This window comes from Stenella coeruleoalba (genome assembly GCF_951394435.1).
Source record: "Stenella coeruleoalba genome assembly, chromosome: 4".
Lineage (NCBI taxonomy): Eukaryota > Metazoa > Chordata > Mammalia > Artiodactyla > Delphinidae > Stenella > Stenella coeruleoalba.
The window spans coordinates 125416605-125443217 of record NC_137149.1 but is presented as its reverse complement, the minus strand read 5'-3'; the positions used below and the strand labels follow the sequence as shown (position 1 = coordinate 125443217).

The window sequence follows — 26613 nt, the reverse complement described above, 5'->3', positions numbered from 1 at the left end:
TGCCAATCAAGGTGCGGCAAGACGCGTTTCTATAAAGAATCCCACAGGTTACGTGAGTGAACACAGAGGGTTGAGAACTTCTGCCCAACACTGTAAAGCAACTATACTCCACTAAAAATTAATTAAAAGAAAAAAGAATTGATCAGAGAAAGGACAAAAATAGAAAGATCTGTTTCGGTTTGCCAATGAATAACAATTGTGTGGAGGAGGAGAGGCAAGTGTATTAACCAGGTTTAGAGTAATTATTAGTGAACGATAGAGGAAATCAGGTGAACAGAAGATCCTAAAAAAGGTTCACAGTGGTGTTTCAGTGACCTTAGTTCTTAGCCCTGGCTGCTCTTTAGAACCTTCCAGAAATAAGCTTTTGAAAATTACCAAAGCCTGGGCCCTACTCCAGACCAAGTCAATCAGAATCTATAGGCTGGGGGGCTGATTTTCCCAGCTCCTGGGGCGACTTCAGCACGCCGCCAGCTTCAGCATCATTGCTGTATGACGCGCAAGAAGCCGTTTGAGTCACCTGTTCTCGTTGACATCACAAGAGGGGCACGTTTGCCTCCAGACCCTTGGAGGCCAGTCTTTAGAGGAAATGAATGCTTGGCACTGTCCTCTTGTTCCACATCTTAAACCTTTCACTCTTTTATTTATAAAAGCAGTGGCCACCTGCTTTCTTGCCATAATTTGTAGCAGTATATCGCTTAGAGCAAAAGCCAGAAAGTTATATAACTTCTAAGTTTGCAAGTTGAAATTTGGGGGGATGGAAGGTGGTATTTGTGGAATTGTGTGACCTGTTGCTTGGCGACTTTAAGAGAGTTCAGCTTCTGCATTCTGTGAACTGTCGGAAGTCACGGAGTTTGGTGAGGCGGGTCAATTAGTTCTTGCTACAAAAAGGAAATTAATTCTTCCTTACTCAGAGGGTTTGAAAAGTCGTCCTTCAGAGCAGGCCATGTCACACTTCTTCTGCTTGACTCCACAAATTCTTCTGCCCTTTAGCCCTCTTACTTCTCAAGAGTTTGATCTGATCCGACTGAAGGCTGGAGCATCTTGGCAGAATGAAACAAGGTGGTCAGATTCGTCTGTAACAACATATGCGGGCAGTTACCGGAAAAAGCAGCTGCATGATTCCACGTGCGGCCGACTTCAAGCAGGGCGGCACTGGCCTGAGTGTAACCAGCACGGTTCCTTTGTGATTCACCCCTGGCGATGTCACTCTAACTAGATGAGAATGCTGTTAGAAGGAGGAGGGTATTGTCAACCCTGAGACACTTTGTAGACTTCCGCGCTGTATATTTTCCTGGGTAAATGTCAGGGGGAGGAAGACCTAAATGTCAGTTACCAGCTGAAATTATGTTTGTATTCTCTATTTAGTACTCCTAAAATTATGCGCAACTACCTTTACTCTTTTTTTTTTTTTTTTTCGATACACGGGCCTCTCACTGTTGTGGCCTCTCCTGTTGCGGAGCACAGGCTCCGGACGCGCAGGCTCAGCGGCCATGGCTCACGGGCCCAGCCGCTCCGCGGCATGTGGGATCTTCCCGGACCGGGGCACGAACCCGTGTCTCCTGCATCAGTAGGTGGGCTCGCAACCACTGCGCCACCAGGGAAGCCCGTACCTTTACTCTTGAAAAGTTAAAATATGAGTATTCAGTTAAGATGTAGATATTCTGTCTTCTCTGCTCAGCAAAGAGGTGCTCCTGAGAATTTCACTTTGTTTCTTGTCTAGTTTTTCCACTTTGGGGAATTGAAAAATTCCCTCGGATCAGGAGGAACGTCGACTAGACCCTCCTCTGCCCTCCACCATGAATTGTCTCTGGATGAATTCAAGTGCTGGGGGCCCAAAAGACATATTCTGAGTGTTTACTATAAACCAAGCCCTATGACAGGCCTACAGAAAACATTAATTTCAGTTTCATAGGGTAACTGAAACCACAGAAATAAGTAACCAGCACAGGGGAAGGAGATTTTATCAGTGTCTGTGGCAGGGGGAGGGGTATTGTGTTTCTGGAAAGAGCTCTGTAAAGCAGCTTTCTTCTGAGCTGGTTTAGCAGGTGGGGAGAGAAGGGAGGGCTGCCTGGAGGAGAGAGTGCACAAAGGCAGCAAGCACTTAATCCCAGGTGTTATCTGAGAGCTGCAAGCAACTCAGTGAGTTTGAGACAGAAAGCATTAAGTGAGGATGTGGAAAAGCTGAGGATTCGAAATGCAGTATTTCCCTCTGTAGGTTGTCAAATGTCTTGTCCAAATTCTGGAAATCTATTTGAAAATCAATTGGATTATTGGCTCCAACTTGAGACGTGAGGAATAATTCAAATAATACCCTAACGAATACTAGTTATTTTGCCTTCCAGGGCTTTCCAAATTATCAAAACAATGCTTAAAGCCAAAATGCCTCAGAAGTACTTTGCAACTGGATGCCTCATCTGGTGTATTCCAGTGAACGACACAGTCACTGCATTTTTAATAGCTCTCGAGTATGTTGACACCTCAATTAACTTTGGAAGTCCCTTTGCTAATTCTGTGAATTTTGAGGCACCTCTAGGCCAGCAGGGGAATCTTCAAGGCAATGCTTGCTTCCCTATCTCAACCTTGGACTCCCTGAGGTATACAAACCCAGAAAATATGAAAACTGTGAGAGCTCTGACTGGGCCTTTCAGAAGAGTCCCAAATTCTTTGAAAAGCAATGATTTTCCCTTCTGCATTGGTACTTACAGAGACAAATCCCTGAATGAAAAAGCAGCAGCATGTTGGATCATGCTTCTGAAATGAAGAGGCGCTGTGCCAGACTCACTAAAAGGCCACGGGACAAATAGGGAGCATTAGTTTGTTACAGCAGCAATAGAAAAGTGCAGGCGGATGTCGGAGATATTGCAATTTGGTCTAATAAAGTGAGTAACCCAATGAAGCAAGTCACACAAATTTTTTGGTTTCCCAGTACATATAAAAGTTATGTATACACTATATTGTTAAGTGGGCAATAGCATTATGTCTAAAAAACAATGTTCATGCCTTAATTTAAAAATACTTGGTTGCTAAAAAAAATGCTAACCATCATCTGAGAACACAGCGTTGCCACAAACCTTCAATTTGTAAAACACACGGTATCTGCAAAGCACAATAAAGCCAAGTCCGATAAAACAAGGTATGCCTATAACACAGGTAGAGTGGAGAGCAGAAACATTTTCATAATAAAGGAAAGTAAAAATTGTTATAATAAAGGAAGGAGCACGATACAAAATTTTCATGAATCTTTAAAAGCAGGAAATATAAAAGAAAATTAGTACTTACCAGACCAAATTTTCACTTACCAGTGAAAACACTCAGAACGGTGGAGAAAGGTCGTGTTTGCAATCCCAGGCAGATTAATTAATTTGAGCCAGAGGCAATTTTTAAAATGAAAATTAAAAAAAAATGCCACTTTGCTAAAATATGTCAAGTTTTTAAGAATAAAGATAATCAAAGATGTGTCAGATCTCCACACAGAAAACTATAAGACATTAGTGAGAGAAAATAAAGACCTAAGTCAATGGAGAGATAAACCATGTTCATGGATCAGAAGACTAAATATGATAAAAATATTATTTCTCCCCAAATTGATTTATGCAATTCCAATAGGTGTTTTTGTGGAACTTGACAAGATGATTCAAGGCCAGGGAATAGCCAGGACATTCTCAAAAAAGAACAAAGTAAGAGGGTTGGTTCTACAGACAACAAAATTTACTATGAAGCCTCAGTAATTAAGGCAGGATGGTATTGTGGCACAAAGATAACAAACAGACCAATGGAAGGGAGTAAAGAGCCCAGAAGCAACCATGCATATATGGGCACTTATTTATGAGGAAGGTAGCAGAACCGTGGAGAAAGGTCGTGTTTGCGATCCCAGGTAGATTAATTCCAGATGAATTAGAGGCCTAAGTGTGAAAGGCAGAACAGCAAATCCATTAGATGACGACATAGAGAATATCTTGTTGATCTTGAGGTTGGCAAAGATTTCTTAAACAGACACAAAAAGCGCTAACCACAAACAAAAAGTGAAGTAAATGGGACTGTCTTAAAATTAAGTAGTTCTCTTTAACAAAACACACCCTTACGAGTATGAAAAGGCGAGCTATGGAGAGGAAGACAAGATTTTCAATTCAGTGACTGACCAAGGGCTCATAACTATGATACATATAAAAAATCTCCTACAGGGCTTCCCTGGTCGCGCGGTGGTTGGGAGTCCGCCTGCCGATGCAGGGGACACGGGTTCGTGCCCTGGTCTGGGAAGATCCCACGTGCTGCGGAGCGGCTGGGCCCGTGAGCCATGGCCGCTGAGCCTGCGCGTCTGGAGCCTGTGCTCCGCAAAGGGAGAGGCCACGACAGTGAGAGGCCAACGTACCGCAAAAAAAAAAAACTCCTACAAATTAGTAGGAAAAAGACAACCCACTAGAAAAATGGAACAGAGAATCCAAGCGACCAATAAACTTATCAAAAGGTCCTTAACCACATTAGTAATCAGGAAATGTAAATTAAAACCACAGTGAGCTTACTCATGTCATCTTCCAGAAAGGTGAAAATTAAAAACACCATGAATACTAAGTGCTGGTGAGAGTGTAGAACAATGAGGTCTCTCATGTACATCTGGTGGGAATGTGCATTGAATTGTTTTCTTTAGAAAAACTGTTTGGTCTTGTTTTCTAAAGTTGATGCTATAAATTTCTTAGGACTTAGCAGTTTTAAGTATATACCCAGCTGAAAGGCATTGTCACACGTGCACCAAGAGACATGTACAAGTATGTTCATAGCTGCATTTTTCATAATAGCCAAAAAACTGAAAAGAAGCCAAAGGTACGATATGTACTATTCATCTACAGCAGAATGCACAGACAGTGCTGTGATCATACGATGCCCGTGTAAATGAACAAACTATGGTTACACCTTGTAATGACACAAACATTATATTGAGCGTTTTGAGCCAGATGCAATACATATTGTATTATTCCATTTACGTAAAATTAAAAAAAAACACAGTCTAAGCCCAACTATAGTGTTGGGTATATCTGCCTGGGTAATAAGAAATATAAGAAGCAAAGAAATGATTCCCAAAGAAGTCAGGAAACTGGCCCACTGATTACCTGCCTCAGACCTTCTGCCCCAAACCTATTGGAAAAATAATTACTGGGGTTGGGCTCAGAAATGTACATTTAAAAAGTAATACCCTCTAGTGATTCAATCGCTGCTGTTGGTTAGGAGAAGAAAGATACAGGGTGGGCCACCAGCTGTCATCTCAGGAGTTATTAGGGCTAGTCTGTGGGCTGAATACATGTCCAGGAGCATTTTAGAACTCTTTAGGCTGAGATAATTCCCCTCGATCCTTACCTCACACACACATTCCAGGTCCCCAGAGCTCGGAGACCCTCCTCCCCCCAATCAGAGGCCCTAAAACGATGGCCACCATGTGTCGCCCTCTAGAAATTGATGACTGTGCTTCCCGCCAAGCCAACTGCTTGCCTAAAACGAGTGTCATATCTGGATTCAGGGAAACTGAACTACAGATATGTTTTGAAAGAGAGACACAGCATCTGTGAATCCCCAAGTTACCGCATTGCTACTAAGTTTTCCTGGGAAACCAACATAATTACCGTAATATTTCCTATTCCATTCACAGCACTTATCTTATTTTGAAAACAACTCTCTAGCGAAAGTCTCAGAAATCCTGTGAAAACAATTTGAACTTAATGTTTGAGATTTTCGTGTACAAAAGTTGACCCTTTTATGACAAATCAGGGACCAAACAAATCACTAAAGACAATGAGAAAGTCCAACTTGGGTTGATTTAATGAGATTTTACGGTTGGGAGTGTGGAAAGAGAGGAAGAGAAGAAGCGTCGAAGTTTAAGAAATCAAATGAAAGGGTGAGTGAAAAGCCCTGTTAAGTCCATAGTCTGTGACTTATAAACGCATAAGCTTATAATTTGTACTTGCTCTCTTTAGGATGTCATTGCCAAACTGCTTTGCCCGCAGGGCTGGTCTCCAAGAGACCACAGATGTTAAAGGTAAGTGCAACATGATCAGTTCTGAGCACAGCCCTTCGGCCAAGTTTGCTGTCTTGATAACTTTTATATACTTCATTGTCATCCAGATGGTTTCCATTTGCCTACTAAAGGCAAGGCTTCTCTAGCAAGAAAATGAGCATGTTCCACTCTGGATCTGTCGCTCTTAAAAATAACAGTTATTCCAGGGCAAAAAAACTTCCTCCTCCATGTTAGTCCCAAATGTACCTTCTGACAGAGCTTGGAGCTCTAGGTAATGGAATCTGAGCTTTACTGGGTACATCAAAGAACTGGGAAGAAAAAACAAACTATTATAAACGACCAATTAGGAAACTTCATTTACTAATCTATACCCACCTCCACCCAGTTTTAGTTAAATCAGGATAACACTAGCTGCTATAATAGATAAACCTCCACATTCCAGTTGCTTAATACGTTAAAACGCAGTTTTTTCCTTCATCTAAAGGCCCAGGAGGGTGTTTTGCAGACAGACCTTCCACAGGGTGATCTAAGGACACAGACTTCCTTCATCTTGGGGTTCCACATCCCCTGGGGCACCAGAGTCCTTTCTCTCCATCCAGCGGGAGGGAATAAAGGGTAGGGAAGGCACCCCTGCTTTTTCACCATTTCAGCCTGGACATGACTCGCATCTCATATGCTCACATTCCAGTGGGAAAAGCGGTCACAAGACCCCACCTACATGCCAGAGAGTTTAGATTCCTGGGTTGGGTAGACTCTTCCCAGTAACAACTGCACACTGTGGAAGGGGACAGCTGGCCTTCCTGCCACACACTCTGATTTGGGGGGAAGAAACACAATAGGTTTTTCTCATACAATTTCCACCTCTCAGGGTTCCATCTTTGAAGGTTTAATAAGACTAAAGATTATCTCAAATTAGGATTTTTAAAGCACCTTATAAAATATTCTGTTAGTACTTTTTGTTGTATTTGTTGTTCAATATGTACCCATGTGTTGTGGGAGGAGGGTGGATGGTGTCAGGAACCACCCTGCAGCCTCATGGGGTTCTCCTAAATAATGGCTATCACCATTCTGCTGGCTTTCTTAATAAAATTGAACTTTATGGGAATAGTGCATTTGAAATGGGTTTTGTGTGTCCCTGTATGATTTGTTGAGGCAAGAGACAGCACAGGTAACCATCTGTGCTATTGTGAAAGTCAGGAAAGACTTTCTTTCCCCGTTTGCAGTAATAAACGTAAAACCGAAACACACTACATAGCTCGGAGACAAGTCTGAGCTAGGGTAAGGGAAATTAAATTACTTAACCCCTCTACCATAGGAATTGCTTTGTTTTCCTATATCTCCTCTCCTGTCTTTATGGTAAAGTATTAGTAGAGGAAAGGTAGAAAGGACATAAATGTTGTATTCATAATGATGACTTACTAATGGACCTCGCCCATGTTGCCTTTTTCATTTTCCTCAAATGGCCTCTTTTTTTTTTTTGCGGTACGCGGGCCTCTCACTGCTGTGGCCTCTCCCGTTGCGGAGCACAGGCTCCGGACGCGCAGGCTCCGGACGCGCAGGCTCAGCGGCCATGGCTCACGGGCCCAGCCGCTCCGCGGCATGTGGGATCTTCCCGGACAGGGACACGAACCCGTATCCCCTGCATCGGTAGGCGGACTCTCAACCACTGCGCCACCAGGGAAGCCCCTCAAATGGTCATTTTAATTCAACTGATGACTACACTCTTCATTAAGAGGTGACAGTACATCAGAGTAGAATTATTTAATTGGGCCAGAGGATAACTTCCCTTTGTGCCTCTTTTCAATGTCCAGGTCTAATTTTTGGATCATCAACTTTGTGCTAGAAGCTTCTAATGAAGGGAATTGAAACACAAAGCCAAGGATCAGATTGTCAGTACAAGCCCACTGGATAAATTTGCTCACCACTAGTGGACATTGGTCTGTTGACTGTCTCTTTGTAGAAATGTGTCCATTGGGACTTCCCTGGTGGCGCAGTGGTTAAGAATCCGCCTGCCGATGCAGGGGACACGGGTTCGAGTCCTGGTCCGGGAAGATCCCACATGCCGCGGAGCAACTAAGCCCGTGCGCCACGACTACTGAGCCTGCGTTCTAGAGCCCACGAGCCACGACTACTGAAGCCTGTGTGCCTAGAGCCCGTGCTCCGCAACAGGAGAAGCCACCGCAATGAGAAGCCCTCGCACCGCAACCAAGAGTAGTCCTTGCTCACTGCAACTGGAGAAAGCACCCGCGCAGCGATGAAGACCCAACACAGCCAAAAATAAATAAAATACATAAAAATTTTTAAAAAAGAACGAAGAAGAATTGATAGCAGATGAGAGATGTCATTAAAATTTTTTTTTAAAGTGTTCATTCGTAGATATGCAAATCAGACAGGCTGTTCTTAAGTGTGATTCACATCATCAGAGGAAATACGTTCTCAAATTCTTTTTCACGACTGCCTTTCACAGAGTCCCATCTTATTTGTTCTGCCTACACTAAGGCGGGTTTTCCTTTTGCGTCACTATTAATTTTCTTTCCAAGTGATGTGGTTGTGGCTTTTCCCTTCTTTGGCCCCTCATATGCCCATCTCTCATGTTCAAAGAACAAAGCAATAGCTAATAAAAACTAAAATCAAGGATCCTAAAACTGCAATACCACAGACAGTAACTGTTCAACAATTCAACTTTCTCTGAGACAGATTCTAGCAAGTTTTGTTTAATTAAAAAGCTTCCCTCCAGCAGAAGCAATTTATGAAGAGTGAGGTGGGATGCGGGGCAGCTGGGGTAGCTCTCACGGGCTGTTCCTTTCCCTCTTCTCGTTCTTAAGGCCATGCCTGTGTCCCTCCAGGATGAGCCCAACTTACCCTTGCAGAAGGGTACACTGGGCTCTTTGATTCTTGTTCTTCCAGGAGACGTATGTACTAGGGAAGAGGTTATCTATAGAATGACCACATCAAAGCCCAGATGTGACAGCATGTGTAAGATCTTCTTGGGATAGTCCCTAGCCACACATAACAAATTCCAAGTCCCTAAAGCAGCTACTTGGAACTCTATGGTATATGGCCTTTTACAAGGATGACAGGATCCAGGAAGATATTTACAAAAACCAAATAATATTCTAAGAGGGCAACATGAATATGGTTTGTCATGTTACTTCAAGAGTGTGTGTGTCCATTTTTAACATCTTTTTTCTCCTATTCTTTCACTCTCACTTTTATTCTCCTGCAAAGCCTTCTCCAAACCTCAAGAGACTTACAAAAGTAAAAAGAACTCAGCAGACCACCCATAAGTCATGTCTTTACACAGGGAGATCTTAAAGCATAAACAAGTCATGTCTTTATCTTAAAGCATAAACAAGATGATGTCACTTCTCTGTTTCCTGTCAAACTTGCAATCAAATCCTAACTCCTTACCAAGGCTGTAAGGTCTGGCACAAATGGGACCCTGCCTATCTGTCCAGTCTCACTCCATGCCTTTCTGCTTTTGATCACTCTGTTCCAGTTACATTGGCTTCTTTCAGAAACTTGAAACTGCTAAGCCATTTCCCACTTCAGGACCTTTGCACATACGTTCTCTTTGCTGGAATGCAATGATCTCAGCTCTGCTGAGCTGTATCCTTCAAGTTTGAATTTAAATGTCACCTCTTCAAAGAGGTTTTCCCCAGCCACTACATTTAAAGTCAGTTCTTCACACTCTTTCCATTTTTAATTTCCATCTTAGTTCCTAATTTGCCATGTATTATTGTATTCGTTTACTTGTTATCTCTTTCCTCTTCTAGAGCGTAAGCTTCATGAGAGAAGGAACTTGTCTGTCTTCTTCGTCTCTGTAACTCCAGCACCCAGGACAGGGCTCAGTACAAACCAGATGTCGTTTAACTGCATGTTGAACAGTGGTTTTTATGGACTTTCCATGGTTGACTTTTTCTTTCCCACAATATATTTCCTTATAGAGGCAGATTGTTACATAGAATTTGCCTTCCCAAAGGGAATTCATAAAGTACTTTCAAAAATTAGAATATACTTTTTACTGAAGCAACCTTTCAAAAACTTGTGTTTCCACGACCCAGCAATCCCACTACTGGGCATATACCGTGAGAAAACCATAATTCAAAAAGAGTCATGTACCAAAATGTTCATTGCAGCTCTATTTACAATAGCCAGGACATGGAAGCAACCTAAGTGCCCATCAACAGATGAATGGATAAAGAAGATGTGGCACATATATGCAACGGAATATTACTCAGCCATAAAAAGAAACTAAATTGAGTTATTTGTATTGAGGTGGATGGACCTGGAGTCTGTCATACAGAGTGAAGTAAGTCAGAAAGAGAAAAACAAATACTGTATGCTAACACATATATATGGAATTAAAAAAAAAATTGGTCATGAAGAACCTAGGGGCAAGATGGGAATAAAGACAAAGACTTGCTAGAGAATGGACTTGAGGACACGGGGAGGGGGAAGGGCAAGCTGGGACAAAGTGAGAGAGTGGCATGGACATATATACACTGCCAAACGTAAAATACCTAGTGGGAAGCAGCCCCATAGCACAGGGAGATCAGCTCAGTGCTTTGTGACCACCTAGAGGGGTGGGATAGGGAGGGTGGGAGGGAGGGAGACGCAAGAGGGAAGAGATATGGGGACATATGTATAACTGATTCACTTTGCTATAAAGCAGAAACTAACACACCATTGTGAAGCAATTATACTCCAATAAAGTTGTTAAAAAAAAAAACAACTTGTGTTTCCAATGGCAGGCTTTAAAATCCTCTGTAGTAGCACATAAAATTGTAATACTTTAAAAATTGAATGAGGGAATTCCCTGGCGATCCAGCGGTTAGGACTCCGTGCTTTCACTGTCGAGGGCCCAGGTTCAACCCCTGGTCGGGGAGCTAGGATCCCGTAAGCCAAGCGCGGCTTGGCCAAAAAAAAAAAAAAAAAAGGAATGAAAAATAGCGTTCCAAATGGCACTGTTGCATTCGGTACGTGGTTTTAGATGTACACGCTGCGCCACCCCCCACCCAGGCTCTGTAACAGGCTGAACAAGGCACAGTCAGGCGAACCCAAATCTGAAACATACACACGCAGTCGTGTAAACTCGTGATGGTGAACACAATCGGGGATGAGCGGGAGAGAGGAAAGAGAGCGGGAGGAGAGCTGGTGCCTGTAGGGCCCGAGGCAGGGCAAGTACCTTCCTCTGCTTCGTGATGTGGGTGTCCTGTGGCCTCCAAGCTTTGCTCACCTTGTTTCCCTAACGTCTCAGGGATGTGCCCCCTTGTGCTGTTCTGGGAGCGTTTCCAAGGCTTTTGGCTTCTGGAGGCTGGGGCCCCAGAGTGAAGGTGGGGGCAGATGGGTGAGGGCATGCCCGAAGAGAGGGACTTTTCCTGCCGGTGTGCTGGTCGGCTTGGGGAGGGAGCAACAGGCCAGCCCCGGGACGGAACAGTAAAGGGGTAAGATGGCCACCAAAGCAGGCAAAATCTGCCCCAGCTGTCCTGGGAGAGACTCGAAGCTCGTCATCCAGGCTTCTCTACATCCAAACCAGCATCTCCCAGGCAGAGGCAACTGGAGGGCCGCCCCTCTCCAAGGCATCCTCTTTTCCTAAGGCCAGAATTTGGGGCCAAGAGGAAAGACTCCCCTCCTCTGCCTCAGCTACCAGGAGAAACCCCCAGATGAAACCTCCCACCCCGCCAAACAGAAACCTAATTCCTACCTATCTCCTCCTGCGTGTGAATTCACGCCACCTTGTGCCTGTCACCTGAGTTGTTTATCCCTGAGGTTCCACACTTTGCACTCCTACCACCCGCACTGAGAATGTTCTAGCACTTTCTCCACCCATCCCATCCCCCCCCACACACCTGTTGCCTGATGGGGACCGATATGACTTGTTCCTGGATTCCTCCTGGTGCAAGCCCTGCAGGTCTATTCTGCTGGGGGAGAAGAGGACTCCTCAGGCTTCCACACGAATATCCTCCCTGGCTGTTCCTAGGGCCACTCTTGTGTGCCTTCCATTGTTAACACAGGCGAGCTGCCCCTGCAGGACAGCTGAGGACCAGCAGGGCCGCCGGGCAGGCCACTGCCTCACCTAATCCTTGCCCCGCCCCCTTCTTCCCACTCCCACCGTGGAGCTCGACAGCGCAGCTGCCCAAGGAAGGGAGCAAAGTGGCTTAGAACAAGCCCCACCCACCACGGGGCTCCCGACTTCACTCCTGGTGTGGGCTGTCACAGCAGAGGGACCTTCTAACGCCGGCATCTAGTTTGTTTTCTGGTTAATTTGTATGCCTGGCTGTGGGAAGCGCATACATTTCTTTTAAACTACAGAAAGAAAAAAGCTTATATTGGCCACCCATCAATCCAGGCAGCCTGGGAAGCGTTTTGCCTGGGACTGAGGTCCTCACCACACTCAACATGACAGATACGCCGGATGATGGCCAGCACACCCCAAAGAATCCCAGGATGGGCCCCCAGACCCACAGAATACCCGTGTCCCTTTCAGGAATTGGGAATTTTGTTTTCCTCTATTTGAAATCAGGCAACAGTCTAATAAATGGTTAAATGTGTTTGTCAGAAAATATTCAAGTGTAAGGCAAGAGTTTCCAAATTCCCTGCAGAGACTGGACACAAGGGAACATTGGCAGCTGAGCCTGTTATTAAGAAGGTCACAAGATGCCATCTGTTACTGTGCATACTTTGCTGTTCAAGCAAAACATCGACTAGGCGGTGGCTGCGATTGCTTTTGCCCGTGAACTTAAAAGATAGCACGACAGTGGGCACTACCGTGATTTCAGGGGCTTGTGTGAACAAACCATGGGTCTGCCTACGGAGCGGGCTGGAGCTATGTGGGGAGAAGATGGGAAGAAGACACTGTTTTTAGGTCTGTCCTTGGTTATGGCTCCAATGTAATTTGGGATGCTGCTGCCTGGTTTTCTTAATCTTCTTCTGTCTTTTTAGCCATCTATAAAATATGATACTAGCACTTCCTTGCCTATAATTATGAAATTAAGGCAGATAAGTGAATGCCTTATTATACACAATTAAAGATTAAAAAAAATATTTATTTATTTATTTGGCTGCGCCAGGTCTTAGTTGCGGAGTGCAGGATCTTTAGTTGTGGCATGCGTGAACTAGTTCCCCGACCAGGGATCGACCTGGGCCCCCTGCATTGGGAGTGTGGAGTCTTAACAGCTGGACCACCAGGGAAGTCCTAATTTTTTTTTTAATTCATAGAAAAGTTGAAGGAATTGTACAACCAATATTTGCCTACTCTCTGCCCAGATTCACCAATTGTTAACATTTTGCCACATTTATTAACATACAGCTTTATCTCAGTCTCTCCCTATTGATACTTGTATATAGTACTTCTTTGCTGAACTACTGAGAGTACATTACAGGCATAATAACAGTATATCCTTAAATACTTCAGCATGTACTCCTAGGAATTAAGAATGTTCTTTTAGCAAAAAAAAAAAAAAATGTTCTCTTACATAACTGTGATACTATTATCGCACGTAAGAAACTTAATATTGATAGAAAAATTTTTACCTAATATACAGACCATTAAATACCTTATTCTTAAAAATCTGTCAGGAAAAGATTCACTCTGTCATCTATCCCAATGGTTAGCAATTCTCTCTTTGAAATACCTTATATTTTTGAGGCACTCTGAAAAGCCTGATGAAAGCTCTGGGCCCTATCTTCAGAAACACATCCATTGAGACCCTTCTACAAGCCAACAACGCGTACCTCTTGGATCCCTCCAGGGTGTCCATGGACTCTTGCTTAAGTGTTGTTAATCTTTGATCTAAATTCTCCTCTTTTGTGTACATACAATTTGAGACCACAGTACTCCAAAAAGGCTAAAAACTATTTTTCTTCCCTTTCCAACATTATGTTTTGTGTTCATGAAGCTTCATTTCAAGGAACTCAAAGTTTCAAGGACCTCAGGGATGGGTAGGTAGGGGATCATATGATCCCGTAATCTAAGCTAAGAAAACGGAATCACAAATACAGCTGAGAGCAGTACAATGACAGATACCCAGTAGGTGGACTACATGATTAGAAGACCAAGAATATTTCCAACTTGAGCTTCTCTGATTCTGAAAGAGCGGTGCTCGCAAACCCACACTTGCTTTCTTGATAATTCACTTTTAAAACCAAATACTTGTGGCATTCCATCAGGGTTGGGGCAAGATTTATGGACCTAATATGTAAGGTAGAATTTGTTGGCCCTTACTGACATTGTTAGTTTCATCAACAAAATTGCCCAATTTGGTTGCAATTCTAGGAGGAGGAAGTGGGAGCAAGGAGGTGGATACACAGTAGCAAATTAGGGTAATGTTAAATGTCCTTAATTAACAGGCCAGTTGAAACTGCCAAGGTCAAGTTGCCCTGTGGGCTCTATTTTGTCAACTGTTAACTTGCAAAGAAAAAAATCGTCAGCTGACCGAACTCCAACATATGAGAGCTTGCTGGTGTTCTTCTCCATAAACAGACTGAAGAAAATGAGAGATGTTTCTAACTCAGAAGAATGACCAGGTTTGGCTACAAGATGAGCATAAACGTGTAAATCCCTCATGCAGTGGTCTAGCACAAATCCTAATGCCTGTTTTCCCCCTATAATCCAACAAACGCCTCAAAATTACTTTCTATAAAACTTCTATATTATAAAATCATATAATTTAGTAATTAATGATTATCTCATATAATTCTTGCAAGGAAGGGTGACAAAAAACGACCTAAAGCCTCTGGCAGGCCTATGGGATTTATAAAAGTCTTATAGAGCTTCGAAAAGCTAAGGATTTACAGCCAATGGAATAATCATAGCTAATTATGCAGGATCAACTTCTAATCCACATGCTTTAACTGCCGCTGTGAAAAAGTGAGTTTTTCTTGAATTTAGCTAAATAATTATTGAACTCTTTATTTGACTTTAGCTTAAGATAGCTTGTTTTTAAAAGTTTATCAGCATAAAATAGCACAAATAATGAGTATCTCCCAAATGCTATTCCTCTCCCTTGACTCATCCCTGTTGTTTATGCCAAACCAGACCCTCTTTACCCTTTTAAATCAGTTTTTACTTACTTTTAATCAAGTTTAATTTTTTCATCTTATAGGAAATTTATAACTTATAATTTTTTCCTCATAACAATGGCTATAATCACAAAGACAAATGTTGGTAAGGATGTGGAGAAACCAGAACCTTCATTCATTGCTGGTGGGAATGTAAAGTGGCACAGCTGCCTTGGAAAACACCTTGACAGTTTCTTTAAAAGTTAAACACAAATTTACAATAGGATCTAACAATTCCACACCTAGGTACCCACTCAAGAGAAACGAAAACAAATGTCTACACAAAGATCTGCACGTGATGTTCACTGCAGTATTATCTATAGTAGCGAAAATTGGAAAGAACCCTTACATTCATCAGTTGGTGAATGGATAACAAAATCTGATATATTCATACAATGGAATACTAACTACCCACCAATAAAAAGAACGAAATATGGAATGTGGATGAACCTCAATAAAATTGTTAAAAAATACACTAGAGCTTCTTCAGACCTTGAGAAAAATGTATAGCTTTAGCATTTCAGCATAGTCTTGGTTCCCTCTGATTCTAAGAGTATAAGCTGTGTATCATGGAAGAATGTTCCAGGCATAAATTTACCTTGACTTCTGGCTTCCAGTTCTGCATGTAAGGGGCTTGAACGAGTCCACTCCATCCTCACAATGTGGTAAAAAGCTGAAGAGACTGAAAAATCAACAACTCTTCTTAGATCCATAAGAGAGGTGAGGACACAGGGAAAACCGCCACCCCCAAGACTGAAGAGACAGACAGGTGAATTCAGAGAGTCACAACTTAGCAGAGGAGTCTCACAAGTGGAAGCCACTACGGGAACCAGTGCCAGGGCTGGAATACCTGAACTGTAATTGCTGACAAATTGCTGGAGGCTCAATGTAGACAAGTCTGAGAGTGAAAAATTCTAAAAGGACCCAGGCATAGGGCAACCCCTACAGTACTGTGAGATTTACCCCAGGAACTTGACCAGGTACCCACGGTAAATATCAGAGAAAAATCCCCTTGTGCTTCTGGCGGGGGGAGGGGAAAAAGGAACCATTTTGAAATACTCCAGAGCACTATATTCTTCTTAACAAGGTCTACCCTCATGAGAAGCTAGTTAACCAGAGCCTAATCTGCCAGGGTTGTTATCATTGCCTAACTGACCTGGGAGCAGGGAAGTACCCCACTCCAGCATACCCAAGCTTTCCATGTGGGAAAAGAAATACCCAACGCCAGTCCACTTTAGCCATTCTGTTCTACCTAAGCAGGGAGAAAAAAACTTGGAAAAACTTGTGAAGTTCACAGTCCAGAGGCACAGGCTCACTAAATGGCTGAGACCTAATCATAGGGCTATAGAATGCTTCCCCTCCCCCTACAACTTACCACCACATTATTTAAGGTCCTATTTACAGCAATTCCTTTTACCTGGTACAACACATTCTGCCATCAAGAAAAAATTACAAGGCATGCTAAAAGGCAAAAACACAATTTGATGTAACAGAGCAAGCATCAGAACCAGACATGGCAGGATGTTGGAATTATCAGACCAGGAATTTAAAACAACTATGGTTAATATTCTAAGGGCTCTAATGGATAAAATAGATAGTATGCATGAACAGATGGGCAATATGAGCCTACGTGGAAATCCTAAGAAAGAACCAAAAAGAAATGCTGAGATCAAAAACAGTATAACAGAAAGAAAGAATGCTTTTGTGGGGCTTATTAGAAAACTGGTCACAGCTGAGGAAAAAAATCTCTGTGCTTGAGGTTACCTCAATAGAAACCTCCAAAACGGAAAGGCAAGGAGAACAAAGACAGAAAAGACAGAACAGACTGTGGGACAACAGAAGGTGTAATGGGCACACCAGGAAAAGAAATAGAAAAAATATATAAAACAATAATGAATGAGAATTTTCACAAATTAATGTTGGATACCAAACCACATATCCAGGAAGATCAGGGAACATCAAGAAGGATAAATGTAAAACAAACAAACAACAAACTCTACATAGGCATATCATTTTCAAACTACAGAAAGTAAAAGTTAAAGAAAAAAATCCTGAAAGAAGCCAAAGGGAAAAAACACCTTACCTATAAAGAAACAAGATAAGAATCATATCCAACTTCTTCTCAGAAACCATGGAAGCAAGAAGAGAGTAGAGTGAAATATTTAAAATGTTGACAGAAAGACCCCACTAACCTGAAATTCTATACCCTGTGAAATTATCCTTGAAAAGTGAAGGAGAAAGAAATACTATCTCAGACAAACAAAAACTGAGGGAATTTTTTGCCAGTAGAACCGCCTTGCAAGAAATGTTAAGTTCTTTAGTGAGAAGGAAATAATATAGGTCAGAAACTTGGATCTGCATTAAAAAAAGGAAAAGTATCGAAGAAGGAGTAAGTGAAGGTAAAATAAAAACTTTAATTTTTCTTATTAATTGATCTAACAGATAAGTTTGTTCAAAGATAATAGTAGTAACAATGTATTCAATTATGTATGCTTATGCATATGTATATGTCTTATGTATATACTTATATACCTATGCTTATATATAAGTGAGGTGAATGACAAAAATAATACAGGAAACAGGAGGGAGGAAATAGGAGTATTTTATTATTATAAGGTATACTTGTGAAGTGCTATAGTGTTATTTGTAACTACACTTGGATTAGCTGTAAATGTATATTGAAAACTCTAGGGCAACCACTATAAAAGTAAAAAAAAAGAAGTAGAATTATTATACTAAGAAAGGAGCAAAACACAATCATATGAAATGCTCATTTAAAATGACAGAAGGCAGAAAAAGTGGAAGACAAAAATAGGAATAAGGGCAACAAGTAGAAAACAAAACAAATATGGTAGATGTTAATCCAACTGTATCAATAGTCATTTTGAACATCAGTGGTCTAAATACACTAATTGAAAGACAAGAGGTTATCAGTAGATCAAAAAACAAGACCCAATTTTATGCTATCTACAAGAAACCCCATTTGAATATAAAGACACGTATAGATTGAAAGTAAATGGATGGATTACTTGATTTTCAACATATGTAAGTTTTAGAAATACCATACAAAGTTAAATGAAAATAAATGCTTACAAAAAAAGAAAATAAATGCTTACAATGCAAACTAAGTAACTGAGAAAGCTTTGAGATGCTTGGTAGTATGAAAAATTTAAAAAAACACTTCAAATCATAATAATTGCTATAAAAAAAGTAAATAGATGGAGAAAAATATACTATGCTAATACCAATGAAACATAAAGCAAGAATAGCTCTATTAACTTCAGACACAGTAGACTCTGAAACAAGGAAAATTACCAGGGATAAAGAAGGGCATTAAATAATAATAATGATAAAGGGGTCAATTCTCCAAGAAGACATAATAATCCTTAACATGTATGTACCTAATAACAGAGTATCAAACTACGTGAGGTGAAAACTGATAGGAAGGAGAAATAGATGAATCCACTATCATAGTTGGAGATTTCAACACCTCTCTATCAGAAATGGACAGATCTAGAAGGAGGAAAATGAGTAAGGACATAGTTGAACTCAACAACATATCAATCAATTGGATATAATCAACATCTATTAAATAACTTCATCCAACAACAGCAGAAAATACATTCTTCTCAAGCTCACATGGAACATTCACCAAGATAGACCACATTCTGGGTCATAAAATACACCTTAACAAATTTAAAAGAATAGCAATCATAGAATGTCTGCTTTCAGACCACAGTAGAATTAAATTAGAAATCAATAGCAGAAAGATAACTGGAAAATCCCCAAATACATGGAGATTAAACAATACATTTCTAAATAACACATGGGTCAAAGAAGAAAGGTCAAGAGAAATTTTAAAGTATTTTGAACTAAACAAAAATGAAAACACAACTTATCACAATTGGTGGAATGCAGTAAAAGCAGTGTTTTGAGGGAAATTTATAGCATTGAATGCATATATTAGAAAAGAACAAAGATCTAAAATCAATTTATTTTCCACCTTAGGAATCTAGAAAAGGAAGAGCAAATTAAATTCATAGTAAGCAACAGGAAAGAAACAATACGTAGTAGAGTAGAAATCAATGAAATTGAAAACAGGAAATCAAGAGACAAAATAAAGGAAACAAAAAGCTGTTTCTTTGAAAAGATCAAGAAAATCAATAATCCTCTAGCTGGGCTAACTAAGAAAAAATAGAGAAAGGACATCAATTACTATCAGAAATAAATGAAAGAAGGGAAATCACTACAGAGCCCATGGACATTAAAAGGATACTAAAGAGCTTCCCTGGTGGCGCAGTGGTTGAGAGTCCGCCTGCCAATGCAGGGGACACGGGTTCGTGCCCCGGTCCGGGAAGATCCCACATGCCGTGGAGCGGCTGGGCCAGTGAGCCATGGCCGCTGAGCCTGCGCGTCCGGAGCCTGTGCTCCGCAACGGAAGAGGCCACAACAGTGAGAGGCCTGCATACAGCAAAAAAAAAAAAAAAAACAAAAAAAAAGATACTAAAGGAATACTATGACCAATTCTATGCTGACAAATTTGATAACCAAGATGAAATGGACCAATTTCTTGAAGATACAAGCTGCCAAAACTCACACAAGAAAAAAATACACAATCTGAATAGGCCTATATCTATTAAAGAAATTGAATTAATAATTAATAACATTCCCAAGCAGAAAGCAATAGGCCCAGATGGGTTCACCAGTTAATTTTACCAAACACTTAAGGAAGAAATTATACTAATTCTCTACAATCTCTTTCAGAGATTAAGAGGTGAAGGAATACTTCCTAATTCATTCTATGAGGCCAGCATTACCTTAATACCAAAGCCAGACAAGGACATTACAAGAGATATACAGATAAACATACCTCATGAACACAGATGCAAAAATCCTCAACTAAATATTAGCAAATAAATCCAAGAATGTATAAAAAGAATTATAACCACAACCAAGAGGTATTTATTCCAGGTATGCAAGGCTGGTTCAACATTTACAAATCAATAAATGTGTCCATCACATCAATAAGCAAAAAACAAAAACAAAAAACACCCCACACGATCATATCAATAGATGCAGAAAAAGCATTTAACAAAATTCAACACCCATTCATGATAGTAAACTAGGAAAAGTCTCAGTAAACTAGGGAAAGACGAGAACTTCCTTAACTTGATAAAGAAAATCTACAAAAGAAACCTACAGGTAACATATTTAACGACAAACTAAAAGCTTTCCCACTAAGATCAGGTACAAGGCAGGGATTGTCCTCTCACCACTCCTTTCAACATAATACTGAAAGTACTAGCTAATGCAATAAGATAAAAAAAGGAAATAAAAGGTATAGAGATTGAGAAGGAAGAAATAAAACTGTCTTTGTTCACATACGACATAATTTTCTAGGCAGGAAATCCAAAAGAATTGACAAAAAAAGTCCTGGAAGTAACAAGTGATTATAGAAAGGTTGCAAAATACAAGGTTAATACACAAAAGTTGATTGCTTTCCTATATACCAGCAATGAACAAGTGGAATTTGAAATTAGATTCAGTGCAAACCCAATCAAAATCCCAGCAAGTTATTTTGTGGGTATCAACAAAGTGATTCTAAAATTTGTATAGGGAGGGATAGATAGGCAGAGCACAGAGGATTTTTAGGTCAGTGAAAATATTCTGTATGATACTATAATGATGGGTGCATGCCATTATACATTTGTCCAAACCTATAGAATGTACAACATTAACAGGGAACTGTAATGGAAACTGTGAACTTTAGGTGATTATGATGTTACAATGTAGGTGTGCCAATTGTAACAATGATTAACACTCTGGTGGGGGAATGTTGATAATGGGAAGGCTATGCATATGTGGGTGCAGGTGGTATATGGGAACTCTATGTATCTTTCTGTGAACCTAAGACTGCTCTAAAAAATTAAAATCTTTAAAAATGTAGAGCATTTGAAAGGTTAACTCTTCTTTTTTATGGGGGAGAGGGGACATAAAGAATTATTTTGTAGCTGAATTAAAATTTAAGAAAATTAATAAAGACTGAAACACAGTCCCTAGTTTAGACTTACTTCAGGAAAACCTCATAGAGAAAGCCAAAGGACATATAAAACTGAATTATTCTGATAACACTTTTTATTATAGACTCAATTTCAATGTCTTCTTAGCTATTATCAGTATGGTTTTCTTTTAAAAATAATATTGAAATATGTACTATAAAAAACAAACAATTTTACCCAGCCACCCCAGAAGCTCCAGAATGTTTACTATGACTTAACTTTTAGTTATAGCTTTGTCTTACCTCTTACTTTTCTGTTGGTCAGATTCTAAAGGGAAATAAGTGATGTGTATACAATTTGTTGGTATAGCCTAATTGGGAATGTAAGAAATTTTATTCTAGCACTGGGCTTGATCTTTGAAGAAGGTTTTCCTTCTTCATTTGCACGCAGGACTATTCCCTCATACAACCAGCTCCTTTAAAAATTCATTGATGTCAAGCATGCAGTGGTAAGTGCAACATTTCTCAGTGATCATTTACATGTAGAGCTTAAATGATTGCATACTGCATATTATTTATTTAAAAAAAACTGGAGGGAGTTGGAGTTATTGTTTAATATATTCATTCATTAAACATTTATTCCTGAGTGCTTATTATGTGTGTAGCTTTCCTCTAGATGATGGAGAAACAGAGATAACCAATATTATAACTGTGAACTGATGATACTGTACTTTCTTTAATAGTCACCAACTTTTCCTCTTTCCCATGTGTGACAATAACGATACATACTACACTGACAGTTAAAAACAAAAACAGCTTTTCTCTGATTGAAAACTTTCAAATAGAAATAGAGAAATAGAGACAAAAGTAAAAGTCACCTGAAATCCTTCCCCTCTCCCCAGGGATAATCACCACTAACATTTTAGTGAACTTCCTTAGAAACTTATCTCTATACTTATGCATACATAAAGATGCGCACAGGCATACACTTAGAGTACATTGATGGGATCCATAGTCCTCTGTAATCTGCTTTAACCACTTAATGTTTTCATGGGCATCTTCAACGTTAACACAATCATTATTTTAAGGGATACATAATATTCCATTGACTGGATGTATCAATTTAAAAATATGCCATGTTGCTGGGCATTTAGCTTTTAAAAATTTGTAACTATTATAAATAATGCTGGGATCAGTAAATTTGAATATAAATTTTTATAACTGTACAATCATCATCTCAGAGTCCTTTCCCATAAGTAGAATTCTTAGGTTAGAAGGTATGCTTATTTTAAATTTTGATGTACAGCCAAATTGCCTTCCAGAAAATTAGCCTTATGAACTAGCAGTCCACAAGAGTGCCTGTTTTCCGATATTTTCTCTAACACTGGCTTTAAAAAATAATTTAGATAAAGATATTTCAATCTCCTTTTAACTTTCATTTCTCTGATTATCAGTGAGGTTAAGCATCTTCTGTGTACTAGTTATTCATAGCTCTTTTGTGACTTATAGTCAATTCTCATTATTCAAGGTAGTTATCTTTTCTAAAGTCTCCACTAACACTGAATCACTGAATACTGAACTATTATTGCTCCTAAGGGAAATGGAGGGTCAGGTTCCTGTGAGCCTCTGGTCATACGGTTTTCACCAACTGATCAATATATAAATTTGTTTTATGCATGTTTCTGGTTAACAGTACCTTATTTAATATATATTGTTGATCCATTAACGTTGAACTTACAGCACTATAACCTGTACCTAAACAAAGCTTATCTAACAGACGTATTTTCTCTGTAAGGCACATCACAGCCTTCCTGCACTTAAGAAACACTAGATAGCACATCAGCACTGCACCTGGGGGCCATCTTAAACAGTGAAGTCATTAACAAAAAAACATGAGAACGCAGAACATGTGGCATTAAATTGGCTGCAAAAAGCATACTTTGTTTACTGTCTGAGAGCTGAAACAAGAAAGAGTGTGCTCTTGTTGGACCTCCATCGAGACTGTGCACGTCAGGTGACTCAAACTGTTTGCCACTTTGGGCATGTCCTTGAACAATCTAAAAAGTGCTGCGAGTATTGACTTCGGGGTTACATATAAATTTTAGCAAGCAGGCAAATTCTCAAATATGGAATCCATGAGCAACGAGAAGTGATTGTATTCACTTCCTTTGCCCATTTTTCTACCAGGGTGTTTAGCTTTTTCTTATTGGCTTGTGTAGGCTATTTGCATATAAGGATAGCAATTTTATAAATATTTTCTCCAATTTTGTCTTTCTATTCTATTGCTAGTATCTGTTAGTATAGTGGCTGCTGACAGCAGTATCAAATGCCTTTTGAATGGGGAGGATGACACAGTGGAAACACAACAGTGGAAAAGGAATTTTATTAAGTTTCTATTGTGAATGTGGTTGGTTTTATTTTTACCTCTCTTTCACAGGCACACCAAATTCTGTCTGGGGATTTTCCTCTAGCACCTCCAAGTTATGAAAGAACCTGTAAGTTCAATCCCAAACTACCACTTTACATTCATGTTCTGCCTTTATTGTAATTACGATCTTTATCTGATATCTTCATCCATTCCAGAGTCTGAAGTCATTTAAGGCCTTTTGCATTTTTGCCTCCTTCCTCCCATCATGCACTTTGTTACGTCATTGCACGTACCCCTCCTAACTGTAAGGATGGTAGGAAGCAGAAGTAAACAGTGGGGGGATTCCCATAGAGGCACTGCTAGCAGCAGCTCTGAAAAAGAGTGCACCTGTGAAAAGGCTGTGATGGTGACAGAAGCTGGGGGTCGGGGTGGGAGGGTAGCATGTGTGTGTGTGTGTGTGTGTGTGTGTGTGTGTGTGTGTGTGTGTGTGTGTGTGTGAGGTAGGTAGTGTGTATGAACTATTGATTAAAAAATGGTTTAGGAATGTCTGTACAGTTCATTTATTTATACTATGATAGACTCTACCACGAGCACTTACACACTGGCTGGCTGTCTCTTCATGCCAGATGTGAGAATTAAAAAGCCAGCATCTGAGAACCTGATGAAGTACAGCTGACTAAGGAGAGAGTTCCTGAAGCATGTAAGAATCTTTTCACTTGTCGCCCAACAGTGGATCCCTGGGAGTGTCAGTAATTTTGCACAGTGTAGCCGTGAGGGTGGAGGTGTGTGTGTGTTTAGAATTGGTGTGAAGGTAATCCACAATTTACAATCATGTGATAAATAGAAAAGACTATAGAAATAGACTATTCTGATAAGCAGTCTTCCCAAAAGCATCATGAACATTTCTTGTTTAGATCTCTACAGTTATTTTGGAAGCAAGCCTCAGAGGCTTTTAGGGACAGGAATTTCTCTCCTACGGTCCAAATTCTCATCAGTGACATCAGGGATTTGCTGGATTCCACCTCTTGTGAAAAAGGCAATAAGTTCTCAGATTGTCCTCCCCTTCTGGGGACCCACCGTGGGTGCCCAGGGTCCTGGGCTCAGCTTCCTCATGTGCCCGTTCTGCTACCCAACATCTGCTGTCCCCGCTCCCCCTGACGTGGCCCTCCAGAGCAGGGGCTTTGTCTTGCCTACTCAGACATTCTCAAAACCCAGTAATTTTTAACAGGATACGAAAATGGGATTCTTCTTATATCTTAAGAGTTCTGGCAGAGACTTCTAGAGAAAGAAAGAATAAAAACTGGTTTCTACAAGCACCCTACTGACTTCACCTCATTTAATATAAAAGTTACAACGATTTCTGCTATCCTGTTTTGCTTATAAGATTTCTCTTTAAATTGACTTAAAAAATGTGGCCTCACCCTAAGTAATTATATTTACAATACCATGGGTTTGGTATGCTAGTTATGTGCATTAGACAAAAAAACCTGGACTTCCCTGGTGGTCCATTCGTTAAGACTCCAAGCTTCCACTGCAGGGGGCATGGGTTCGATCCCTGGTGGGGGAACTAAGATCCCGCTTGCCGCACCATGGCGAGGCCAAAAAAAACCAAAACCTGACCATTAAAATAAAAATGTTACTCAACTACCATCTAACATTATCATAAGAACCACCAGTATATATACATATCACTTTGGAAAATCCTAGTCTGTGGGCACCAACAGGCTTATCTGATAAATTTCGCTAATGGGACAGGGTTGAAACGGCCCACCTCCATTCCCAGGTAGCTAATCTATTTAATGGCGGCCTTCCAGAAAGTTACCAGGTAACCTTCCTAGCACGGGAGGGCAGGGCTGTGGCAGGCAGTGGAGGGAGTTATGTGCGGGCATTTGAAGCTGGGCAGTCCACTGAATGTTGTATTATGCGGGCAGCCAGGGACCTCCCTTCCCTGTAGGGTTGATGCCTGCTTCTAGGAAGGGTAGCTGATTTCCTGAAAGTATATTTACTGCTAGCTGGCCTCCTGGGAGTTGCTTGGGAGAATCATGAACTATTGTTAAATAAATAAATCCCTCTTGCTGCACAGAGTTGTACTGATGCCAAGCAATTCCGCTGCCAGTGTCCGCAGCTGTTCCAGGGAACAGTTGCCTGTCTCTTCGAGGTGCTTCCCCGACCCCCTCCCCTAAAGTGAATTTTCTATACTCACAGTAGCTTCTTTTTAGTCAACAATTACCGACAAATCAATGACATTACATCCTGCTCTTGTTTGTACGGTGCAACAGGCTAAAAGTACAACACACACACACACACACACACACCGGCACACCCCACACAATTAATATGGGGTGCTTGTTTGGGAAGCCTTGGGCCTAGGGTTCTGAGTAAAGAATAAATCACAACTTGTAATTTATAGGCCAAGGCAAAAATCTTAATTTGAAAAAAAATAGGCATTATATTTGGGGGAATGGGAACAAGCACTGAGATGTAAAATGTACACATTCCTGCATCAGCAGCAAGTAGGGACTGAATGAGATTTTCAGCAATAAGTAAGGACTGAATGAAAATTTCAACCATCATTAACAGTATTCTCACTTTAAAAAGTATTTGCTTGGTGTCTAATGCTTTTGGTAACCATCTTCTGCATATTTATATTTCTGGGTCCTGTTTTCAAGAAGTTCATGATGTAACACTGGAAAGCAGAGACATCCACACCCAGGAATGTCTGGACTAAAGGGATGGTAGGGAAGACAGGGGGAAAAAAATCTTACCGCTAAAGGATGATTAAGGGGCAGTAGAGAAGCAGTGAATGGTTCGGTTATTGATTCCAAGAGTTCTTGCCTTTTTTTCCTCTCCTGCTTATTGATCTGGGCTTCCTGTCACAGACACAATACATGAAATAGGAAGGTTAAAGGAGGTGGAAGAAAATGCAGGAACAATCCCAATTCCTGCTCGTTACCGATGTCTTGGCAATTTAATTCCCAATTCTGTTCAAAAAAGTAACCTTAGCGTTTGGGCGAGTGCTGACAACCAGGCCATTTCTTTTTTCCAGCTTCGGGAACCATGTAATTCTACAAGCAAGACTAGCTCATCTGAAGACTCAGAAGCTGATCAATACTCCGTTTACAGTCTGGGAAGACCATTCTCATCATTTAGCTGAGTCGGAAAACGAAGCCACAAAGCTGG

At 40.7% G+C, this 26613-nt stretch overlaps 1 protein-coding gene across 1 annotated transcript; it reads left to right on the top strand.

Annotated features, from left to right (window-relative positions):
* Positions 1 to 943: 943 nt before the first annotated feature.
* On the top strand, positions 944 to 26613 carry LOC307185539 (uncharacterized protein C4orf51; the record flags this gene model as incomplete). Its single annotated transcript, XM_079919841.1, is given in 8 exon segments — positions 944 to 1161; positions 5964 to 6025; positions 21517 to 21555; positions 21558 to 21574; positions 23503 to 23560; positions 24060 to 24106; positions 24110 to 24215; positions 26313 to 26613. Coding segments are annotated over 8 exon segments (822 nt in total). The 3' UTR covers positions 26588 to 26613.